Here is a 19,540-nt window from a genome sequence, read left to right as displayed (position 1 = left end):
AAATAGTGTGGAACAAACCCTATTAATGTATATTACCCATTGTTTAAAACAAAAATGATATGTTCTGCTGTATTAGTGTAAAAGAAAACAAACTGGATATTATGGTAGTTGATGAAATTTTCTGTCACCAGTCAGATTAGATGCAACAACCCTACAGGCCTACAAATCACAAGTAATTGGAAGGGGCATAAAAGTCTTGAATAATTTGAAAAACAATCTCATGAATAAATAACCTGGTTAATTAGGCAGTTAGGTAAATCTAAACATTTCAGTAGCATTCAAGAAAGCAAGCTATAGAGTCTCTGGGCTCAAGTCTTATTTATGTCAGGCAGTGATGTTTGACTCTTATAACATTAGAATCTAGAGCACTGATAGAGTTTGCGTGGATAAAGAATGGAAAGTTATTACATAAGGTTGCCTTGGTTACTCCTTGAACTGCTCAGATAACATTGACTATCCAGGTGAGGAAAATGGATACAGTTGATACACTGTAAAAATGAAAAAATAACTTTCTAAATAAAAAATCTTCTAAATAAAGTCATACTGTATTGTTTTAGTTAGATGCTAACTGCAAAGCATTTACAAAAATTGTGCCACTATATGCCCTACATGGAAATTCTTCTGATGATTTATTTTTGAGTGAAATTCATTAAATCTAAGACTCAATTTCATAGATGTTCGAGCATTTTTACGTTGGTTTTTAATCTCGGCACATATTGTAAAATTACCTTAGTTTTTCTAAGTAGAAATATAGTTCCAAAGTAAATAAATGAAATTAATTTACTAAAACGATGTAAAAAAACTTGTATTTTGACATATTATAAATTTTTAAAAGAACACTATGTTTTGAAATCACATATCAATGATCATTTATACCATAAACTGATCGATATTTTTCGTAGTTCATTTATGGACATGAGTCATGTGATTTACATAAGAAGACTCGGAAATCTTCAGACAGGGATGAAACAGGATAAAGACAACCTACAGGTTTTAACTTATGGTTGAATTATTTCAAATATTAGTCAATATGTCAATTAGATATAAACATATGGTAAAGCAAAATAAAGAACTCATTTTAAAAAAATTTTCAAAATAGTGTATTCAGGATAATACAAGTCCAGTTTTAAAACATTTTAAAAGCCTTTCCACATTTAAAAGGACACTGCCTATAACTATAAATTCTAGCACTTAGTCATGATAGCCATACAGTTCAACAAAACATTTTACATTAAGAAATCATAAGATATATTGAAACTATTTTCACATTTGCCTACTTTTCCTTTTTCTTATTCCTTTTAATTATACAAGATACTTTATGGAATGACTGTCTGGAGTAGACAAGAGGAAATGTACTATGAACATAAATACAAAAATAAAATTCTGGTATCCATTAACATTCTCTGTTATGGAGAAACATTATTTCAAATGTGTTAATATTTTCATTACAAATTGTGGCAGTATATGTTTAAATACTAGACTAATCACTTGGTTGAAAAACTGCATATAAAAAGCCAAATATTCTAACAATTCCAGGTCATTAGGAGGTTTCATGTGTCCATAAACAGATGATATTCTCACATCCTAATATATGAGCATAAGTTAATTTTGGGTATATGTAAATATTTAGATTGTGGTTACTGTAAAATAGTGCAAAGATTTCCTTATATTTTATGTAACAAATGAATTAAGTTCTTTAGAGGAGAAAAATGAAGACAGTTATTTACCAGAATTATATTCAGATCTCCAAATTTAAAGGTTTTGTATGTGTGTATGTACGTATAAGTAGCAATAAAAGAAAGATTCAAAAGTTTGCTAAGTTTTTTCTTTTTTAAGCCCTTTAAGTAATGATACAACTAGAAACTAGGTTTCATCTCAAAGGAAAAACCACAGGTGATTTTCTCATGCTTCAGGTTAAAAACCTCTCTTAAAAGGCTAGGTTTGCGAAAGGCTTCCTAAAATTATGCTTCTGTTGTTACTATCAATGTGATATTCAGCCAGAAAAATTAAAAATAATTATTAATCCCAAAGCATACTTTCAAAATTTCTACAAAGAAGTATATTAAATCAAACCAAACTACAATTTTAGAGAGATCAAACTGAGTAGGAGAGTGCATGGTATGAAAATTTACTCTCCCTTTTATGTAAGCCACACAGTCTCTACGTCTCAATAACTATATAATTAGTCTTGTAATTGACTGATTTCTTTACACTTAAGGATCATTATAACCTGCCATATTAGTTTACTTTAACATAAAATTGTAATACAGAAATTTGGTCACAGTAGTGGATGTCTAGATTTCTTCTGCTTTGAAAAGAATGGTTTCCATTTATCTGTGTTTACAAAAAATAGCAATGCTTAAGAAACAAACCAAAGCAAACAACTAAAATGCTCTCATCCCCAAAACACCTAAAGCTCTCAAGTAAAAGAAAGCCTATGAATAACTCAGAACACTGGGATTTTAATATGAAAAATTTCCCAATTTAAATGAAATGTGTCAGAGTACTCCATCTTCTTTATTAAATAGAGCTATTTTACTAAGGCATTATGTTTTCATCAAAAAAGTATGATAACATTTAAATTATGTGTAAGACAATGCATATTTTTAGTTAATTTAAACTTTATAGCTTTTTTAAAAAGCTGTATTACTGCAACTAATAACAAAGGATGCTGAAGGCACTGTTCTTTTAACTGGTTAAGGGCACACACGATTTAGGGTGTCCACCTAAAACTTTGTCAAAAATCTAAATAATTCATTTAAATGCCAGATGAATCACTCATTCTAAGAGAGTCTTCAAATGCCACATTCTCCCTGAAGCCTTCCTGAATATTCTGGTAGCAATTTTCTGCGTATTCCAACAGCCTTTTGAGTTTATGTCTCTTATAATCCTTACTTCAGTATGCCTTGTGGTATGGTTCATTCTTTACAGACCTCCTTAGTCTGCTAAATCTCATGTTCCTGTGGACAGGAGTGGAACTGTATCTATTCCCACAGTCTGAGGAAGAAAGTCTACACAGTAGGCATTCAGCATCTGTTAAACAAGCGGAGAAGGTAAGGGAGAGAGATCAGCACTGGTTCCCAACTACTATGTGAGTTTGTTTCCTAAAGTTTCTTTTAAAATAAAGACTGGTTTATTTATTTACATATTTATTTATTTATTTAGAGATGGAGTCTTGCTTTGTCACCCAGGCTGGAGTACAGTGGCACAATCTCAGCTCACTGCAACCTTCGACTCTTGGTTCAAGCAATTCTCCTGCCTCAGCCTCCCAAGTAGCTGGGACTACAGGCACCCGCCACCACACCCAGCTAATTTTTTGTATTTTAGTAGAGACGGGGTTTCACCATGTTGTCCTCGCTAGTCTCGAACTCTGAGCTCAGGCAGTCTGCCCACCTCGGCCTCCCAAAGTGCCAGGATTACAGGCGTGAGCCACTGTGCCTGGCCAAGACTGCTTTCATTTAATCACGAATAGATACACATCAAAATAAACTGCCAGGTTTAAATACTCACTGAAAAATAATATATTTGGAGCAAAGGGCTCCTGAGAATGGTTAGAAGAAACAGAAATATCAGTAAAAAGGAGAACACATTTAACATTTGGGGAGGGGGTGTCAAAATGTCCCAAAGTTATTGTAACATATTAAGAAGTTTATCAAACTAGTTAAAGTAGTTAAAATTTCACATATTAAACCATGAAGATTTAGTTAAAGTAAAAAGGCTTTCAGAGATTACTTACAATAATGAGTTAACAGTGCAAATTCCATGTTGTTTCATGAGAATCTTACAATGTGCTTTTCTTCCCCCCAAAAGTAAATTTTTAAACACTCTCCAGTTTTAACACAAACAAAAGATAAATATTTATGAAGGAAAACAAATTCCACAGCATTCCATACAGATTTCCAAGCAGTCTGATGATTCACAACAGGCATCCATGATGCCACAGTCCATATCACAAGGGCAGTTACAGTCATCCCCCATCTCGTCTCCACAGCAACAGCAGCAGGCTTCTGAGGTGCAGATGCCACAAGACGCTTGTCCCAGGACAATATTGCAAAGGGTCAGGAATTCGCAGAACAAGCAAGCCAGGATACAGTGGACGCAACAATCTTCATTTTCAGTGGTAAGGAGACCATGTAGTGAGAAAAAGGAGGAACACAAAAGACATGGTTATCAATAGATTCAGTAAGAATTGAGCAAAATAGTTAAGTCATCCACAACCCAAAGGAAGTTTGCTTTGTGAGCTGGAAGCTCAAAAAGGAGCTTAAGTTAAACTCTAGATGAGTGATCTTTAGAAGAAGATACTTAGTTCGAAAAAAAAAAAAGTATTGTGTGTACGCACATGTGTTCACATGTGTTAGATTATTACTCTCACAAACTGTGCAATGGCCCTTGGTCCTAGATGCCACTTCTCTATGCTTCTTATCCACCTTTCTATATGCTATTGCTCTTTATAACACTGGCTAAAACAATTGCATTTTAGTTATTAAAGTCCTTCAGAAATAGAAATTTCCTTCAATTGCTCCACCCCACCTGCTCTAAAATTGAAAAAGAACAAATTTAAATATGAAATATTTGATGTATTATTGAAAAATTAATTCAATAGTTCAACCAGAATCCATTAAGACTTCACTTTCCAATACAAATGATTCAATTTCATGGTTTTAGGCCTTTTATTTCACAAATATTAAATAAAAACAGTGAGACTCTCTGGTTGGGTCCAACTATTGTTTCTAGAAGGGTCCTTCTGCCTACTTCTAACAAAGGAATTTATACCTTAGCTAATGTGAATAATGACACAGGAACATTGCTTTCCCTCTTCCTTTGGTGGCAAAGAACTTTAACATCTCTGTTATCTCCTGACACATCTCTAATAATGCCTCTCTAAACAACAATGTTCACTAAACTTAATAAACTGATAAAGTTGAGAAATCAAAGAGATTATAATTTAATAAATTTAGATTCTAATGTTCTAATGTCCATTTCTTTATAATTCTGGGGCAAGTGAAAGGAGTAATGGAAGGAAATTTCTATTTCTAGATAACTTTAACACATGTAATAACATCATTTAAAACCAATGTTATAAGACAATTGCCTCATATCAGAAATAGTTATGAATTTTTACCAGAATTAATTCTGGGTTATTTTGTGTGGGTTCCTTGTTTTTTGTTTTTGTATTTTGTATAATATAAGTTTTAATAAGAAGATTCCACTTCCAACAATAGCAATAAGGCACAACCACCCCACCCTCTTCCCATTGTCACATGTCCTTTGTGTTTCTGTATTTGGCATTAAAATTAAGTGCCTTTGATGGAGTGTCAGCAAACTGTAAAAACCAAAGATGAAGGAAAGAAAACCAGCTTGTTGCATGGCAGCCATGCTTTAATACAAAATCATGCACTTCTCTGTAGAATGCCATATAACTGCATGTAGATGTGAATTGACAGAATTCCTCTACTACAGATTCCTTGGCTACAGATGCTTCAGGTAAGGAAAAACAAACACCAGCGTACCTACGGCAGTCTCTTAACTCTACAGGCCTATACCTAAGCATCCCGTCATAAACTCCCTAACTCTTTGAACACCCCTCTGTTTCTCTGCAGATTCTAACTTTGTAGAGAATTCAGAGGATGAAAGGAGGAAATGTGGAAACACAAAGTCATACACTCCACCTGCCAGATGGTGAAAAGGAGGAAGGGTCAGAGAGAACTCAAAAGGGAATTTCCAGAGTTGTGTTTGCAGAATTAAAGGCTAAAAGGACACACTGTTCTTTCCTTTTTTTTTAGTGCCAAGCCCACTTTTACATATGATGGTCCATGCAGCAATTGGAAAAACAAAAACAGAGTTGTGAGAGTTTTCAAGTCTTTCCATCTTCCCCTAATATTGATTTCTAGTAGTAACAAATCATTTCAGGGGAACTCTAAAATCAACCTACATGAATAAAGGCCCATGACCTTACAACATTCTGGATTTCTAGACAGTGTCCGTGGTTTCCCTTTATCAACTCTGCTGCCATACTTTCATCTCATCATCTGTCTTATATGACTCTATTCAGTTGAATTTTTCCAGAATTACATTATCGTCATGATTTGTAAAATATTTGAAATGTTATAAACAGCAAGTTTCATTATTACTTAGAAGATATTGTTTAACTGGCATCAAGTCAGTTTTATTCAATGTACCTTCAAGTGAATATCCATATTATCTATTTCCAATAATACCTCACTGAGACCTTAACTTTCTATTCCACCATGAAATGCTTAAATATCAAGATTGAGAGAGGGACTCAACAAAAACCCACTTGACATTGAAGAACCTTAAACAAAATGTTTTTAAAAGCCTAAGAGTGGTTATTGATTATGTAAATTATTTATATACTAGTCATAAAATTTATCAGACATGGAACTACATATAACGGGTCTATCCATTTTAAAGGGGAAAGAATGTCTCGTCCAGTCATAGAAATAGATGGTTACAATATTTTTGAAGCCTCCTTTGGTCCCTTCCTGAATCTATTTTCCTCTCCATAGAAGTAACCACTGTCTTAAATATTAAATATTATATGATCTTTCCCCTGCTCTTTATTGTATTTTTCACAGCAGTACATGTGTACACACCCCTAAAAAATATACCAGAATGGAAAGTATACTTTACAAATTGCTGTGAGTAGCATCTTCTGCTCAACATCCTGCATTTGAGATTTATCTATGTTGATTCATGTAGCTGTAGTTCACTCATTTTCCAGGTGCATAGTATTCCATTTAATTAATATACAATGATTGATTTATCCATTCTATTATTTTTTATTTTTCTTTTTTGAGACAGAGTCTCACTCTGTCACCCAGGCTGGAGTACAGTGGCACAATCTTGGCTCATTGCAACCTCTGCCTCCCGGATTCAAGCAATTTTCCTGCCTCAGTCTCCCCAGTAGCTGGGACTACAGGTGCCCGCCACTATGCCTGGTTAATTTTTTGTATTTTTAGTACAGACAGGGTTTTACCATGTTGGACAGGCTGGTCTCAGACTCCTGACCTCAGGTGATCCACCCGCCTTGGCCTCCCAAAGTGTTGGGATTACAGGCGTGAGCCATTGTGCCCAGCCTCATTCTACTATTTATGGATATTGTGGTCATCACCAGTGTTGTTGCTGTTCCTAACATGGCTGTTCTTAACATTGTTGTTTGAAACAATCTTATCCAGGTCTCCTAACATACATGCTAAGTAGCCAGCAATAGGATGGTTGGGTCACAGGCCTGCTCATCTTTAATCTTATTAGATAATGCCAAATTTGTTCCCGAGATTGTTGCTCCAAAATTTAGTCCCACAAACTAAGTATGAGAGTGCTCATTCTCCACATTCTCACCAATCTTTGAAACCATCACAATTTAACATGTGCAAGTTGTGTGTGAAATGGTATCTCATGGTGGTTTTATTTTGCCTTTTCTTGTTTCCTAACAGGTTTGGACATTTTTTCATGTTCATTGGCCATTCATGTTTTCTCTTCTTTGAAGTGGGTGTTCAGTATGTTCATGTTTTTTCCTAACTTTTATATTGGGTTGCCTCCTTTCTCTTACTAATTTGTAAAGGTTTTTCAGATATTCAAGATACTGATCCTTTGTTAAATATGATTGTCTTCTATCAGAATGTGACTTAATTACAATAAACTAACAAAAGGGAGATAAGTTAACTTTTGAACTCGGAGAGTTTAAGGTGAGGAAGGGAAAGCCAAATTAAATCTTGTTTGATAACACTGGATATGGGATTACATGGCTGAGGAAGTTAAGTGGCAGAGAGAAAAATCTGATAATTGATCAGCAAAAAGACGGAGAAGTGTTAGTAAGATTTGATAGCAGAATGAAACAAAAAAGTTTTAGTGTCTGATTCAAAACAAGGAACTCAGCTATGCTGATGACAGAAAAGGGGAAGAAACCAATAAGCAATTAGGAGAGAGAGATTGGATGTGATTGGTGTGAGATCAATAGCCTTGAGGATGAAGAGAGATGGGAGTGACATTCCAAACTAAACCACTAGTTGCCTCCCATAGGATATATTCATTTGAGAATTAATATTTCTTCCAGATCTTAGACTATAATGACACGTCATGAAGATTTTAAAAGCCTTAAGCCAAGAAATGAATCTCTTATAACTCCTACTTTAGTAAACAAGATTTACAAATTAATTTGCCTGTTAAAATATCATTTTATTTTTAGTAGACAAAGAATTTTTTTTTAAGTTCTTAGGTCTAAATAGATCAAACACTCCTTTGCTAACTTCTTTTCTTCAACAAAACCTGTTTTCTGTAACTGATTGGTGTAAGTGGTTACTTTACTAGAATGGGAGTTGTAGCTTTAATGCAGGAAAAGTATTTACTTGCTGTTTTCAAAATTGAGAAACATCTTAAAAGTAGAGATGTTTTCATCAATTTTTCATTTTTTTTTTTAAATGGAAACTTACTTTGTACTAAACTCTCTTTTAAGGTCTTTATAAATATTGATTAATTTTATTCTAATAATACTCCTAAGAAGTCATACCGGTATTATGCCTATTTTACCAACGCAGAGACTGATTCACAGAAAATTTAGGAAATTTTCCCAAGGTCATAGAGGGAGTGAGTAGCAGAAACAGGATCAGGACCCAGACAGTTAACCTCCTGAGACCATGCTCTCAGTCAGCAAGCCATGCTGCTGTTACAGGAGTGGGTCACTTCTAACACTGGGATAATGTTCCTTGGAGGAAGATCACTTACAAATCCAAAACTTTCTGCTGATTTGTTTTGTTCATCTATCTGTTTTTAGCCTTGGTTCATGTTCCTTTTCTTTTTTAAAAATTATTCTGCTGTAATCCCAGCACTTTGGGAGGCCGAGACGGGCGGATCACAAGGTCAGGAGATCGAGACCATCCTGGCTAACACGGTGAAACCCCGTCTCTACTAAAAAATACAAAAAACTAGCCGGGCGAGGTGGCGGGCGCCTGTAGTCCCAGCTACTCGGGAGGCTGAGGCAGGAGAATGGCGTGAACCCGGGAGGCGGAGCTTGCAGTGAGCTGAGATCCGGCCACTGCACTCCAGCCCCGGCGACAGAGTGAGACTCCGTCTCAAAAAAAAAAAAAAAAAAAAAAAAAAAAAATTATTCTGAATTTTAGTTTTAACAAAAAGTTGAAAGTAAATGTTACCCTTCAATATGTAAGAACAAAGTCATCACTAAGTTGAAGAATTAATAAACTGCCAGTTGCATTGTTAAAACAGACATAAGAGAGAAGGCAGTGTGGAGAGAGATGATGTCTCAATCAAAAGAAACAAATCTATAAATTTAAAACATAAATTTAAGGACTGTAGCTACATGATCAAGAGCTCCATATGCAGTAGCTCTTTATGTCAATATTAAAACTTACAAAATGGAGACATTGTTTTAAAACGTAAGTCCTTTATATTTTACTAGAAAAGTACTTTGGGTTACTCTGAAAAACCAAATCTATTAACAGGCATCTAAAGAAGCCGCAAACCAAAATGCATTTACAAGATCATAGAGATGTTAAACAAGATGTATCTACAGAAGTATCTACCAGAAACACATTCATATTCTTATTTTTTAAATAGAGAAATATCTAGAAATTACAACAAAAATTAGCCAAAAAAATTCCTTAAATCCTACCAAATTGTTATTCCTTGCCAAAAATCATTTTTTTTTTGTTTTTTTTTTTGTTTGTTTGTTTGTTTGTTTTGGTGGATCTCTTTATAAAACCCTTCTATTTGTAACCTTCTATTTCTGTCATAGTTTGACTGCGACTCAGGGTAATGAAAAGGTTAAAGTAAACTAAGAAAAAACAGTTGTTATAGTTTCTATCCCTGCCACTGCCAACAGGAATCAAGAATCATAAAAGGCACGATAATGATGGTTTTATTTGAGGTAAAGAGAAGATCACAAGAATGATCAAACTTAAGAAGGCTTGAATAGAGAAACAAACTTTTTTTTTAAAAATGAGTCATCTGCATCCATGTGGCTTGCAGTCAGGAATCATCTTTTTCCCCGTTCTTGAGATTTCAGTTTTTATGGTTTTATTCAGTCAGTATTTACAGTTTTTGCCAAAACTGTTTAACCTCTGAGAAGTCCACTGGGTTCTGGGAAAGGTGCCTGTCCAAAACTGGGCCAAGCAAGAATTGCACAATTCAGTGTACTTAAGAGGAGAACTCAGCACAAGACTGGCAGCTACTGTAAATTTAGGAAAACAAAGTAACACTTTAGAAGCTAAGTAGCTAAAAGGAGAGCATAAAAGGAAATATTTACCATGTTTGATTTAAAAAGCAAAACAAAACCACAAAAGCTGTGATGAATTACTGAAGACACAACCCCACACAAAATCTTTGAGTGCTACGAAAGGTCATCAGTGTTATGCTCAGGCAGCTGGCCTGTTATCTGGAGAGCTCCTAGCTCCTCAACAGCATTCAAGAAACAACTGGAACTGACTTCAACAGCATCTTAGAAGTCTGGTGACAATGTCTGTGACTGATCCCAGGAACTCTGTGCTGCTTAAAATAAGAGTGAAGACTAGCTTTTGTAAAAACAAGTAAGTTTATAATGAAATTATCCCAATTGATACTGATACCTGATCAATATGTGGCCAAATTACACTAGGGAATATGAGGAATGCACTTTATCAAAGTGAAAGGAACCCTGATTGAGTCACCAGAAAACTACACAATAAACTCAGCTCTCCTCTAAACGAGCCTCTTTTATCTCTTTCATTTCCTCCTTTTAAGATGTGGTATGACAGGTGCTCTGAATTTCTTGGAACAGAGATACCAAACAGCTACAGTGGAGTACAGGAAAGGACAGACAGCAGAGAATTCGGAGAATAACCCACAACCCATTTCCATTTTTAAGAGAATACAGATTGAATAGGTCTTATCTTATTTCTAATAAAGTTTCCTATGAAATAAGATGCTTGAAAGTACTTTCTTAATCAAATCCCCATCATGTAAGCTACATGCTGAGAAACAATGGTTTATTAGCATTTATCAGGCCAATAGTATGCCAAACAAAGACCGCGGATTAGAACATGAGCAATAAGAGTTATGTGTATTTAGTAATTTAGGAAATTGCTTTGAGGTCAAACCTGACTCTGTAGCTTTAAGATCAATGCCACAGAGCACCCCCAGTTGTTCCCCATTCTTTAGCTGCTATGACTATCATCTGCCCAGTGGTGGTATAACAGGACTCTGTGCAAAAGTCTGACTAGGTGAAGGCTTTCCTCTTCCTAGATACTGCTTTACTGCGACTGTTCTTTCCCAATAGGAAAATCAAAAAGCAAGCTAGAAGCGGGCTGTGGTTATCCTGAATCACAGCCGAGATGGCTAAGTGAGCATCTAGCCTCTGTAAAAACCCAGCTGCGAGGGACCAGACACAGACATCTCTGGGGAGTTCTGCTCCTCAAGTGTGTGTGGGGGTGGGAAATGTTTACTAATACCACACGGTAGCTCAGCTCTAAGTAGCTCCGTGTCTACAAGACAGAGGACGCACAGCACTTCTGGCCAACAGCCCTAGCCTGACCTGCTGCCTGAATAAACTGGCCTAAAGTGAGCCTCCTACACAGAACGCTCTGGCACAAAACTCTCCCGAGAGGCCACACATCTTAGCCAGAATCCAGTCAACATTTTCCTAGTGGGGAACAAAGTGAGATGGGTCAGGAGGTAAAAAGAAAGTTAGAGAAAAGCTACATTTTCCACTGCAGGACAAAGAAAACCATACTTTGGGAAATTGAACAATAATCTTTACTATTATCTTTCCTCTCAACAAAGTCAAAAAGAAACTAGGAAAAAACACAGCACTGCCCTCCCACATCCCACAAAGTGACTCCTCAATAAGTTTCCTACCACATGTGCAAATCCTAGAATCCATCTCCATCCTATGGGAGGTGCTTTTGTATTTTAAATGACAGCCAGTGGATAGCACAGATTTTTTTCCTTCTATTTGTTTACCTTTGTTGCCTGATCTGTGGTTGATTCATTAAATATTCCAAACTCTCACAGAGATCGAATCCAGTAATTGTTGGTCATGACTTAACTCTAACACTGGTTAAGTAGTCCTTTCTAAAGAGATGCATTTTACAAAGTGTAGGAAGTTAGACTCGGGGGAGGTAGTTCACGCCTGGAATCCCGAGGTGGGCAGAATCCCAAGGGGGGCGGATCCCTTGAGCCCAGGTGTTTGACTACCCTGGGCAACATGACAAAACTGTTTCTACCAAAAAAAAAAAATAGCTGAGTATGGTGGCGAGTATCTGTAGTCTCAGCTATTTTGGGGAGGGGGTAGGGATGGTGGGGGGTGGAGTGCTAAGGTAGGAAGATCACCTGAGCCCCAGGAGGTCCAGGCTGTAGTGAGCCATAATCATGCCACTGCACTCCAGCCTGGGTGTCAGAATGAGACCCTATCTCAAAAGCAAAACAAAGTCCAGGAAATATGTATATACACACATACACTTGATAGATAGGTAGATCTCAGAAAATATTTTGATTCTTAGAAGCTTAACACAGAAATCTGAAGAGAGGTAAAAGTTTAGTTATTGGAAGTGCTTATTTAAATTATTTTACCTAGAAAGTCAGTTTTTGGGCAGAAAGGAGGGAAACAAAGACTAGAAAATATCAATGGTGCAAATAATATTTACATTCACTTACTGAATCTCTACATTTTAAGATCACAAGCTTAATAGCTGGTAATAACATTACTGTCCTTATAGGGTTATGATGAAGATTAAAAGAGATAATTTATGCACATTAAGTACTTAATAAAGGATTTAACATGCAAGTGCTTACTAAATATTATTACTGTGACAGCTGTGAAGTTGATAGCAAAATATTTATTCTAGGAAAACCACACCTCTCCACCTACCTATGTTCCATTTACTCTGGTTACCACACTGACATAGGGCCATTCTATTTTAACCTAAGGAGGTTTGTAAAAGACTCTGACCACAGCTCAAACACTTGAAAGAACAAACCAAGAAGGCAACTCTAAGAAACAGAATTTGTAGAGGAGTGAAGCATCAATCTACCCAGAGAGACTTAGTAACCTTGTGTTTGGCTACAGCAGAAGATTTAAAAATAATAACCTATTTTTTCCATATTTCAATTATTATCTATTTATTTTTTCCAGAGGCTAGAAAGCAAAAACAGTAAAACTATACTTTACTCGAACCTATTCGGTGCTGGCTATTTTCAGTTGGCCAGTTGAAATACTTCTAATATAACAAGTTTAAATAATAACAAAGTTGAATATAATTTCTGGATAATAAAATATACTTTAGATCTTAAACACATTTTCTTAGAAAAGATCAATATGCAACAGTTCACTCAAGTTGGTAACAATACCATTTATGGCTATAACAAAAATACATGCAAGTACATCCTCTAGCTTTAATGAAAATGCATATTGGGGTCAAAATAATCCAAAATATCTCTCCCAAATGCTTAATATATTTTCCAATTTTATTTTCCCAACTGTGTTTATTTCACAGTTCACATTTCAGCTTCATCTCTTTTTCATTTGTCCTTGGCATATACATTGTGCAAGTTACAAATGAAAATAAACCAGTTTTGTCTTGTTAACAAAACTTAAACCATAATGTACCCACTGGGTGATTCTGTAAAACGTGATGATGATGATGATGATGATGATGATGATGATGATGATACTGATGAGCAAAATAACACCCTGGTTATATCCAATGTTTTCCATCACTGATACTAGCCTATTGCAGAGATGCACAGGGTTGGCCAGGCCACCTAGGACATAAGGTCTTTATGGCAGCAAGGGAGGAAACAAACACACTAAAAGAAGGCTGACTGATGCTGACAATATTCACAGGACTGGGATCATACACAACAATTCTCCAGGCACTTGACCAGCCAGGGCTCAGCAAGAGTCCAAAGGGCACTTTTGCAATCCAAAGGGCTGAGAGGTCCCCAGCAGTGACTGTTCCTGTAGGACCCCTGGAGGCAGGGGCAGCATCCCCAGCAGGAGGTGCAGACCTCACACAGGCAGGAGGAGCCTCGCCTGAGAAGACCCAGGATGCACTCCCCAGCCCCGACAGAAGAGACAGGCCCCAACCAAAGAAGCACAGCGGTCTAACAGACAGGCCAGGCAAGATGAAGCGAAGCAAGCAGAGTGAAATGTTACAGCGAAATGAGACACCAAAGCACGTTTCAAAGCAGTGCACAGGAGGTAAATCCTATTATTTATGGAATTAATTTGTGAATCAACGATGGCATTGTTACTCTTTGCACATCCCTCCCTCTCCACCCATGTTATCTACTAATACCATTTGATTTTTTTAAGTCACTATTGCAAGCCTCAGATGAACAGGACAGCATGACATTGAAATTATAAGGTATAAATACCTCCGCCTTAATTTAGTGTACAAACAATTCCAGAGCCAAAAACAATCTATGAACATGTTGTTTACAAGTATACTCTAAAATTGCTGAAAACAGATAAACCTAGTTTTCTCATGCAATAAAAATTTTGTGGCCTAGTGTATTATTACTTTAAACTAGGGAAAATAAGATAAAAATTAAAACCCTCTTCCTGAGGTGCTTCCCAATTCCCTGCGTTTCATCTGAGCCACCCCCTAACTGAGTTATTCCTGTCACAGCTCATTACCTCCTATTACCATTTGGGCAAGCTAATTCCAGAACTACAAAAAGAAAGGATTGTAAGTGTCTGTGGTTGTTACTGCTGTTTGTTTGGTTTAAATAAGGCTACTAGCAACAGGGACACAACATAGTGGGGGCACAGAAACAAAGGTATTTCAATTAATGATCACCCTTCCATCTTCATAAGTGGCAAAGACAGCCAAGTATTAGTGTATGTATAGGGACTGTGATGCTGGAAACTTAAAACCAGCTTTTTGGTCCTGGCTCTGTCACTACTTGGCTGAGTGAGTATCTTGAACAGGTCATTTCACTTGGTGTCGACACACATACAAGGAAAGGGAAAATGCTTTCTAAGTCTGTGTCAACCTCTAAAGTTCTAGGAAGATATAATCTATTTTCTATAACCAATAGATAGTTAAATCTAGCACAGGGTATTTTCTTGGCCCCCTTGAACAGGACCATTACTGGATTTAATGCAATATTCAAAACAGAACGGAAAGTTAATTAATGCTGAATACAAGTTGACTGTAAGTTGGCTAAGCCCCAGGAGCAAATAGCCATACTGTGCAGAAACCCCACAAAGACAGGGCCTTGCCTGCCTTGTCGTAGATACTGAATGTGGGCCTGGAAAGTAGGCGTCAGATAAATGATGGCCAATGGTCAAAGTAAACTGTGTACTCTGGTCCATTAAAGACATTAGAGGCACATGGAATTAGCCACAGAAGACTCTCTAAGAGTGCTGAGTTTATAAGAAGTGGAAAAAAAAATGGAATAAATACAGTTTTCATTCCTAACCAGCATAGGAGCCTGAAGACAATGCCTTCATAGTCAAATGTTCATTCAACAAGCCTTCATTGAGCATTTGACTACATGTCAGATTCTGCCCAAACTTCAGAGACAAAGATTAAGGAACATAAAGTGTAGGTGAATAAAAATATAGTTACGATACAGTGTGATAACTGTTGTGATTTGGACAAACACATTGTGCAGGTGGAGTAAGTAATGAGTACATTTATTTCGTTTTTTTGTCCTTTTTTTCTTTTCTCTTTGTGGAGAACAGCTTCTCACTACATTGCCTAGGCAGGTCTTCAACTCCTTGGGTTCAGGCTATCCTTTTGCCTCTGCCTTCCTAAGTGCTGGGATTACAGGCATGAGCTACTAGGAGTATAGGCGTGAGCCACTGTGCCCAACTGGAGGAAATAATGAGCAAGGAGTGTTACATAGTCAGTGTCTCGCAGGCATTACCTCTGCATCACAGACAATCTCATAAGGTGAACATCTGGCTCATTTTATAGGTGAAAAACCTGAGGTTCAAAATCTTTATATAGTGGCTTGAGGTGCAAAGCTACTAAGGGGAGGTCTGGGATTCAAATTTAGATCTATGTGATTCCAAAGGTTGTTCTCATCACCAATATATAGTTTCCCATATTTTATTGTATTTTTAAAATTTTTATTTAGCAACGTTTTATATAGTGCTTACTATATTTGAGGCACTGCTATAAGTAGTTTATAAATATTTACTCACTAAACTCTTAGAATAATTGTATGAGATAAATGCTATTATTAACCCCATTTTACAGATGAAAAACTGAGGCACAAATGGATGGAATATCCAATATCCAATTCAGATTTGTAAGATGGAGCTCTGAAAGGGGAGAGGAGAGAGCATAGGGTAGAAGGAGAAAGTAAGGGTGATTCCTGGGCTATGTCTTAAAGAAGAAGACTATGTTAGATGAAATAAAAGCAAAGATTGTTCCAGTCAGTGGGGAAGTTATGCAAAGACACAGAGGCAAGCAGTTTTAGAGATGCCAGTGGCTCCATATTTTTGTTGGATCTAAAGACACCAGGTAAATATCTTCAATTTTCCGTGTCAGAAATGAGGAAGCAGGAACGGCATGCAGCGATAATACAGTACCAATGGGGTCAGGCAGGAGGACTCTGAGGAAATACCAAGAAAGTGGGATTAGCATGCGTTGATAAGACCTCAGATGAAGCAGTGATGAGAAGAGTGAAGCGTGACTCCCCTGGTTTCTGAAGCCATTTACTAAGGAAGAAATCCAGGAGGAAAAAGAGTTTGGTTTAAAATACATTGAGTGTGAGACTTGCTAAGTCTGGGGATACTCAAATGGAAATGTTCAAGAGGCAGCCAGTGACCATGATCTGGAGTTTGGGGGTAGTTAGTCCGGGGCGAGGAGATGAAACATGGCTGAAACTGTCATAGTGAATGGGCTTATTCAGCTGCCCAGGGAGAATGTACTCAGTGATGAGGGATTCAAGGTAACAAAAGCATCTAAGGAAGGGAGGAGCTGGCAGAGGAGACAGAGGAGTAAACACGGAAGTAGAAACTCTAGGAAAGGGAGATCCCATGGAATTGAGAGATAACAATATTTCAAGGAGGTTGTGTCAGATACTGTGTTTGGCCAGAGAAATTATAGTGATGTGTTCGGGCTAGAAATGAATAGCAGTGACATGAGGAGTACTGAAAAGTGAGGGAACAGGGACCACACATGCAGCTATCTTTCCAAGACATCTATTTGTAAACAGAAAGAGAAAACTGAGGATGCAGAGTCCATGAAGAGATACACTCCCACCTATACACACTCCCTACATGTACATTTTTAGACAGGAAAGACTTACATATGTTCACTGTTCTCCAGAAAAAAGTTCAAACTGAATGCAGAAAGGGCCACTCAATGGAGTGAGTGTATTAAAAGGTGGGCAGTGATGGGGTGTGTACTGCAACAGGAAGAGCTGTATCTCCTCCTTTGAATGGAAAGTAAAAACAGGCTCAGAATTAGGTAAGTTTGTAGGTAGGGCCCAGGGTGGAGAGACCCTGAGGAAAAGCTGGATGGCCTCTTCTACCCCTAGAGAGGGAGGGAAAGTTGCCAGGTGCTTCTTTAAAGAAAACAGCACCAACATGAGATGGCCACTGTGGAAAATGGGAGAGGGCAGGTCTGCTTGTTTTTGTAGTTCATTGCTATGTCCCCAGACTGTACCTAGAAGAGTGTGGCACTTATCTGCCACAGAGTAAGTGCTCGAGAACGATTTGTTGCAGGAATTTGGGACATATTGAAGTTCTGTGGAGGGATTCTGAGGCTCTGTTGAGACCCAAGACCACACATGTGTAGTGATAGTGATTTTTACGGTCATCAAGGTTTTTTCAGGAGTGTTTAGCTCCCTAGTATAGACAGGAGTTGAAAAGACAGATAATCCAGATTTTTGGTTCTGAAAGGATGGTATGCCAGAATGACAGGGTCATAAGTAAGTTTGATGTTTCACCAGGAAATCCAATTCTGGATAACAGGAAAAAAATAACATATGGGAGGCCAGTTTTTTCTGTTTTTTTTTTTTGTTTTTTTGTTTTTTGTTTTTTTGAGATAGAGTCTTGCTCTGTCATCCGGGCTGGAGTGTAGTGGCACAATCTCGGCTCACTGCAACCTCCGCCTCCTGGGCTCAAGCGATTCTCCTGCCTCAGCCTCCCAAGTATCTGGGATTACAGGCATGTGCCACCACACCTGGTTAATTTTTGTATTTTTAGTAGAGACAGGGTTTCTCCATGTTGGCCAGGTTGGTCTCGAACTCCCGACCTCAGGTGATCTGCCCACCTTGGCCTCCCAAAGTGTTGGGGTTACAGGTGTAAGTCAGTGTGCCGGGCTGGGAGGCCAGTTTTAAATGTATTTATACACATACATATATATAATTTTTCATGGTTAATTGGAGTTCAAGAGCCAGTAGCTTCATACTTATTTCTAACTAAGGGTATAATTTTTAAAAGCAACAGGAACAAAAAAATCAAAGGCACTTGATTAAGAAACAAAACAGGACTTCTCTACAAACTCCAGCACACTGGCCTGGACATATAGCAGACCCTTAATAAACACCTGTTGACTCCATGCAATTCAATTTTATGGCCTAAGGTAATGATGGCTTTTGGTTTTAGCTTCTCCTGTCACTCCACAGTACACATTTCCTAGGAGATATCTACCATAGATGTTAAAATGTTCTTTCTAAAATAACTACTTTTCTGTCATTCCAAAAATGCAATTTCTGCATCCTTCCCTGAGCATAATTATTAGGAAAAAAATAAACTTCAACTTCTAGTGTCAACTTCAAATTATGTTATGTTATGGTGATATTATTCCCCAAGAGGTCCAGTTCCTCCAGTTTGATTTCCCAAGAGAAGTTATAGTGGAAATTTGGGGAAATTTAATATTTCTTTGGAAAACTAGTATATTAATCCATTTTGCTCTTTTCTTTCAATTATCTTCACATTTTCCCCAAACTCCTGGATTTCTCAGTCTTCTAAGAGACAACTACTATTTATTTGTATGAGTATTTTTTCTCCTTCAAAGTGAGCAGAATGATTAATATCCTTGAGCAAACTACTTAATAATTATTCAATTTTATTCTTCTAATTGCCTCCTATATCCACTTGAGAGGATGTCTACCATCTTCAATTTTTCCCTTCAGTCAAGTATACAAGAGGAAGGAAAGCTGGTACAAATTACCAGAGTCCTGTGCTTGGATGGGGGCCTGAGGCCACACTATGTTGCATATCAATTAAAATCCCATGGGAAGATTTGCCTGAAAACCCTGAAAAATATGTGTCACCAGGTTGTTGACTTCGAAGCACTTCCTCTGTTTTCTCTTGTACTTATTTATGGAAATTTAAATTAAGACTATCTAAATTGTGGCATATAAAACCCAATAAGTTCATTTTCTCCGTTCTTCTGCATCCTGGCATTGCAGGCTATGCATTGGTAAAAGCATGACATTAAAATGCAAACATGAAAACAAGTTACTTAGGGATTTAATATTTAACACAGTTTTTTAAGGTGAGAAATTGAATATGTCCTTTATTATCATTTCAATTTAATGTAAGCAAAAAGAAGCTGTTCAA

The 19,540-nt window shown here is 37.1% G+C and overlaps 1 protein-coding gene across 3 annotated transcripts in view; it reads right to left on the bottom strand.

Annotated features, from left to right (window-relative positions):
• Positions 1 to 614: 614 nt before the first annotated feature.
• MDFIC (MyoD family inhibitor domain containing) overlaps positions 615 to 19,540 on the bottom strand; it is a 93,399-nt gene continuing 74,473 nt past the window's right edge. For all 3 annotated transcript variants that reach the window (XM_030933040.1, XM_010361420.2, XM_030933039.1), the window contains one exon: positions 615 to 4,106. In XM_030933040.1, the coding sequence (XP_030788900.1) occupies positions 3,968 to 4,106 (139 nt within the window). In that variant the 3' untranslated portion in view covers positions 615 to 3,967. The remainder of the gene's footprint in view (positions 4,107 to 19,540) is intronic.

The sequence above is a fragment of the Rhinopithecus roxellana genome, chromosome 6, assembly GCF_007565055.1.
Source record: "Rhinopithecus roxellana isolate Shanxi Qingling chromosome 6, ASM756505v1, whole genome shotgun sequence".
NCBI lineage: Eukaryota > Metazoa > Chordata > Mammalia > Primates > Cercopithecidae > Rhinopithecus > Rhinopithecus roxellana.
The sequence above is the reverse complement of the archived record's forward strand: the minus strand, read 5'-3'. Positions and strand labels throughout refer to the sequence as shown.